Raw genomic sequence first — 6,441 nt, forward strand, 5'->3', positions numbered from 1 at the left:
AGCATCAGTGGGCTCAAGCGTGACAACAGTAGTGAGGTTGGCCTAGGATTGGGCAGTGTTTAATTCTGCTGTGCATAAGATCACTATGAGTTGGTACCAACTCGATTGCACCTACAACAACAACAACTGGACCAATAAACAACATTCTTACCAGTGGAGAAAAGATTGAAGTTGTCAAAGACTTCATTTCTCTCAGATCAACTATCAACACTCATGGAAGCAGCAGTCAAGAAATCAAATGACATACTGCATTTGCATTTGGCAAATCTGCTACACAAGACCTTTTTAAAAAGTGTTGAAGCAAAGATGTCAGCTTGAGGACTAAGGTGTGTCTTACCCAAGTCATGGTATTTTCAATAACCTCATATGCATGCGAAAGCTGGACAGTGAATAAGGAAGACCTTAGAAGAATTGATGCATTTGAGTTATGGTGTTGAAGAAGAATATTGAAAATACCATGTGCTGACAAAAGAACCAACAGATCTGTTTTGAGAGAAGTGCAGCCAGAGTGCTCCTTGGAGGCCAGTATGGCCAAACTTCATCTCTCATACTTCAGACATATTGTCAGGAGGGACCAGTCTCTGGAAAAAGATATCATGTTTGGTAAGGTGGAGGATCAGAGAAAAAGAGGAAGAACCCAGAGAGGTAGATTGGCAAGATGGTAGCATCAGTGGGCTATAGCGTGGCAACAATAAGGAGGTTGGCCCAGGACCAAGCAGTGTTTCGTACTGTTGTGAACAGGGTCGCTATGAGTCAGTATCAACTCGATGGCACCTAATAACAACAACAGGAATGGAACTCATTTGTAATTGGCGACTGCCTGTGTCTTGGTATAGATATCGCTGTTTTAAATATATATTAGCAGGCTTCAAAAAAGTTCATGAAAAAATTCCATTATCTTTTATTTCATAAATTACACATAAAAATTAAAAGCAATACATTTATGGTTTCATGCATGTATAGAAAAAAAAAACAACAACCAACATGCACTTCAATCATCAGCTAATATAATGTTCAGTGGCATCAAATCAGTTCCAACTGATAGCAACCCTATGGACGACAGAAGGAAACTCTGGTCAGTGCTGTGTCATCCTCACAATTGTTGTTACCCATGAGTCCATTGCTGCTACCACTGTACCAATACGTCTCGTTGAGGGTCTTGGTCTTTTGGGCTGACCCTTCACTTTACCAAGCAAGCATGATGTCCTTCTCGAGGGACTGGTCTCTCCTAATAATAAATCCAAAGTATGAGAAATGAAGTCTCCCCATCCTGGCTTTTAAAGAGCATTTTGGCTATACTTTTTCCAACACAGATATGTTTGCTGTTCTTCTGGCAGCCCACAATACTTTTAATATTTTTCTCCACGATAAAATATCATGAACTGGTAACTTTTACATTGAAAATTAAAGTTTTATGAACTTTATTAATTGTCAAAATCACAACAGTCTATACATCTTACAAAAGTGATGAACTATATCACAGAGAAGATTTTTTGTCAATATGTCAAAGTAAACAAAAACAAAATAAGGCATTATCTGTTTTGGAGCTTAAAACTAAGCCAAGAATCATCTGCAAACAACAACAAAAAAAGCTTCTGACACATCTCTACAAAACTAGGGTTGAGAAAAGGACTGCAATGTCAATGTAATATACATCACAAAAGTAGACTTGGTATGGAAATAAATAGGAGGTTCTAGCAGATCAGGAGCATGATTTATATCAGAATAGTTAAAGGCTGAAGCTAAGGGTAGTCTAAGAAGCAGTGAAGCATATCTATATCTCCCTGATGCTAACAGAATGTAGACTAGTTTACAATAAAGAAATTTCCAAGGGGCAGAATTTCCTACTGATTCTGCCTCTAGTTCTAATACTAGCTCTTTCACAGGTTTCCTACACTGATGGATCAAGTAAAATGACAGTATTTTTCTATGCTTCATAGATTTGACAAAGTCACTACAATCAATAAAAGAAAACATCTATAACTCCTACTACATCCCTAACCTGAATACACACACTCCCAACATGAAAAAGAGAGAGAGAAATCCCTGGCTCTATGAGAAGATACTATAGTATCTAAGGCAGGGGTTGTTGTTGTTGTAAAGTGCCATACTATTGGTTCCGACTCATAGTGACCCTGTATGGGGTTTCCAAGAAAACCTGGCTGGTGGATTCGAACCACCACTGACCTTGCAGTGACGGGTAACTTTTTTTCTGCCAAAATCTGTAACATCATTTGTGGGCCATATAAAATTATCAACTTAAAAATTGGCCTGCTATATTTGGTCAAACATTTAATTATGTCATCCTTAATATGATGGCTGGGGTCCTGGTATGGTGCAGGATAATGCATTAGACCACAAGGTTGGTTTGAACTGCAAGGTCAGCAGTTCAGATTCACCAGCCTCTCTTTGGACACCCTTCATTGGGTCGCTATGGTTCAGAACCAACTCGACGACACTTAGCAACAAGCAACAAGTATGATGACTGGAATTGCCATTACTTTGACAGGGCCAGACCAAATAATGCCGTGTGAGCCCAATGTTCCCCACCCCTGATCCAAGCAGTTAGAGCAACTCTTATAACTAAAAAATTCTAAACTCAAAATTACTCAAACAAGGGCATCAGGCATACACTTTTAGATGTGGAAAAGTTTTAAAAGAATAACATCAATACAACTTGATGAAAGGCAAGGAGGAAAGAAAGGACAAGAAAACTCTCCAAACTCTGCTCCACTTTAATAAAAGATGAATCAAAATAAAGAATCCAACAATGGGGAAGTTATTAGGTTTACACTGAAGGTAAACTCCAAAACAGAACTAAATATAAGTTAATGTTGTTCGTTGATTATAATACAGTGAATGTGTTAAAAAAGATATCATGAAATAGAGTACGATAGTGCAAAAAGAGAATTGAAAAATGCTAATATAAGTAAGTGCTGTTGAGTCAGTTCCGACTCACAGCAAATCTGTACAGGGTTTCCAAGGAACAGATGGTGGATTTGAACCACCAATCTTGTGGTTAATAGTTCAAGACTTATCGTAGGATCTACACTGGACTGCTGACCTTAAGGGTTCAAACCCACCAGCCGCTCCTTGGAACCCCTATACAGAGTCGTAATGAGTCAGAATTGATTGACTGGTTAGCACTGACCAACAACATTGTAAGTAAAAATTCCCAAGTACAAAAACAAAAATGGTGAAATATGGAAAGGAAAAGGAAGCCATTCTTGATTTTATAAGGATAACACTACTAAGCTACTTTAGCTTGGGAGATGAAGAATGTAAAGCAAAAGTTAAGTTTATTTATGAACAAGTATTACAATTTAAAATAAAAAAGAAAAGGGTTAGAAAAGTTATTATATTCATTGCTAACCTGGCCCCAAAATTTCTTTCATTCTTCCAAAATTTTGTCTCTCTTAGGAAGATTAGGCAGCTGAGCCAATATTAATTAAACGGTAGCTCTGAAGTAAATATAATGAATAACTAAGACACTTAATTATTGTAATCAGCAGCTAATTAAAGGCTAGCAGTTAAAATCCACCCAATGACACCAGTGAAGACAGGTCTGGTGATGTTTCCATAAAGACTGTTGCTGTTGTTGTTGCTGTTATGTGCCATCAAGTCAGTTCTGATTCATAGCTACCCTGTAGAGGGTTTCCGAGGAGCAGCTGGTGGGTTTGAACTGCCAACCTTGCAGTCAAGTGCTTAGCCTACAGCAACACACCAGAACTCCTCCACAAAGATTATATCCAGAAATAAAACCTACTCAGTAAGTCACCCAAGTTCACCCAGTGGCCTCACAGAAGAAAAGTCTGGTGATGTTTCCATAAAGATGCCAGCCAAGAAACCCTGCTCTGTAACACACAGAATCGCCATGAGTCAGAATCAACTCCAAAGCACCAGATCTGAATTTTGTGCTTTATCAATTTAACCACCAATCATCTAGCAGTTTGTCAAACTGTGGTGGCTTTTCTATTGCTGCGACATATAGCTATGCCACCTATTTTTCAAATACTAAGCAATCATCCTCAGTGGACAGGTTTCAGCAGAGCTTCCAAACTAGACAGATTAGGGAGAAAAGCCTGATCATTTATTCCTGAAAAATCAGCCAGCCAGTCTTATGCATCACAGCAAAACACGGTTCAACTAGCTTGCTTTAAACACATCAAGAGAGATAACTGACTGAAGGAGGACATTATGTTTGGTGAAGTATGTTGTTGTTGTTAGGTGCCGTCATATAGGGCCTGGGAATGTAAGGGAGAACAACATGGCACAACAGACACAACAGACTAGAACATGCTAGCAATTGTGAGCATGACACAGGACCAGTCAACATTTCCCTCCCTCTGTTGTATAAAAGCAGTCATGAATTAGAGCCAACTTGACTGGAGCTATCTATCAATGCAACAAAATAGGGGTGGGAGGTGAAGGAGGTAAGTAAGGTACAGGTCTGGATCTCAAATAAAGTTGTGTAGATAGATTATACATAAGAGGATAAAGCCCTGGTTATGAGGCACATTGCTGTTGTTCAGTGCCAATGAGTTGGTTTCAACTCATAGAGACCCTGTACAGGGTTTCTGATAAGCAGCTGGTGGGTTTCACCGTGTGCTTTATCCTACAGCACCATACCAGGAGTGTGAATTAGTACCCTATTTTTTCCTTCACTATTTATTTTTAACTATTTCATACTAAGAAAGTTTCAAACTATTCATAGATTTATGTGGTGGTATTAGTTATGTGCCATAGAGTCTGTTCCAACTCGTAGCGACCCCGTATAGGGTATCAGAGGTTGTTTGGGAGCAGAAGGCCTCATCTTGCTCCAAGGAACCACTGGTAGTTTTGAACTGCTGACCATGAGATTAGCAGCCCGACTCATAACCACTATGCTACCAGAGCATTATAGCATTTTTTAAAATAACCAAAAATTTGGAAAAATTTTTAAATGTTTGATTGATATTAAATTTCTTTATCTCCACAATCTATAATATTATATTGCCATTTTAAAAAAAGTCAAGTTCCTGAAAAATATTTCTACAAAAACTACAGGACATATCTCTAACCTTGTTTCTTAGACTGGCTTTAATGATTGCTTGGTTTTTTGATGTCCTTCTTTATATTTTTATATTTTGCAAATGTTCTACAATCTACATGTGTTTTTTTAATAATACGTTTTAAAAAATAAAATTTTAAATATGTGGCAAAGAAAGGCATCTTAAAAATTAAAAATACGTAAAATAAATAAATAAATAAGACCACAAAATCTTTTAATATCCAATAAGCCTACTGAAAATAATCCTTGCCTTTAGATAGTAGCTTTCTGAATTTCTGTGTTGCTGTTAGCTGTTGATCAGCATTATTGGAAAAAATCATCTCAACCATATCTGTGGTAATAACTTCTTCCTAAAATATTCAAAATAAAATACAATTTAACATATAAACATTTTACACAAGTAATATTTGTTGTATACATTATCTTTGAGATATTGTTGAAGTATAATTTGAGGAATGTTTTTATCTACCTCTGGAATAAGTACAGTGGAGCTGATGTCTGGATCCTGGATGGGGCTTTCTAGCATACATTCATCATTTCTGGGCAGAGAGACATTCCTGCGTTTGAACAACTGTAATAAAGAGAAATCAAATTATCAATTGGGCTTTTCGGAAAACATTGATTGAATTCCCATAAAGTTACATTTTTCATTTAAGTGAAGAAAACAAACTGATAATTTTATATTCAAAATTCTGCATATTTTAGTATTTCCCAGTCTAAATGATCTGTGAGAGGTCAAACCTTCTGGGCTAGGTTAGTTCCTGCCCTGTACAGACTTCTTTGGATCATTCTTAACTCCAGTCATGACACCAGTGGTTCATGTAGAGAGTTATATACTAATTATCTACCATGTGCCAATCATGGTACAAGGTACTAGGAATATAAAAGTGAAAAAGAAATGGCACCTGGTCCTAAAGGTAGTCTCAAATGGAGGAATCAGACACCATTAATTTCAAAATAATGGAATTCTTATTTATAAATTACAAAGTTTACACTGAAGTTCCATCCTAAAATTCTAAAATCTACACAACCTATGTACTGATCTCTTACCATCAACAGGAGGGCCCATCCTTTCCAGTGGCTAAATATAGTAGAGGAATCTTAGTAGTAAATTTGCTATTTTAATTTCTGAAGTTCAATATTCATAAATTATATATTTGTTGTTGTTGTTAAGTACCGTCGAGTAGATTCCAACCTATAGCAATTCATAGCAAGGGTTTCCAAGGAGCAGCTGGTGAGCTTGAACCACTGACCTTGCAGTTCAAACAACTTTGCAGTCTGACACATTAGCCCACAGCGCCACACCAGAACTCCAAAGTATCTATTTAGCTACATTCAATTTTCAAAAATTATCTAAAAATTAACAATAATAGACTCCTAAAACCTATATA

General features: G+C 37.1%; 1 protein-coding gene across 1 annotated transcript in view; it reads right to left on the reverse strand.

The window, feature by feature from the left end:
* Positions 1-6,441, reverse strand: part of KPNA5 (karyopherin alpha 5 (importin alpha 6)) — a 93,049-nt gene that overhangs the window by 78,446 nt on the left and 8,162 nt on the right. Inside the window, exons 2-3 of the mRNA XM_006839978.1 lie at positions 5,520-5,621; positions 5,301-5,400 (exon numbers count right to left, since the gene is read on the reverse strand). Coding sequence (XP_006840041.1) covers positions 5,301-5,400; positions 5,520-5,621 — 202 coding nt within the window. The remainder of the gene's footprint in view (positions 1-5,300; positions 5,401-5,519; positions 5,622-6,441) is intronic.

This window comes from Chrysochloris asiatica, unplaced genomic scaffold, assembly GCF_000296735.1.
Source record: "Chrysochloris asiatica unplaced genomic scaffold, ChrAsi1.0 scaffold00027, whole genome shotgun sequence".
Classification (NCBI taxonomy): Eukaryota; Metazoa; Chordata; class Mammalia; order Afrosoricida; family Chrysochloridae; genus Chrysochloris; species Chrysochloris asiatica.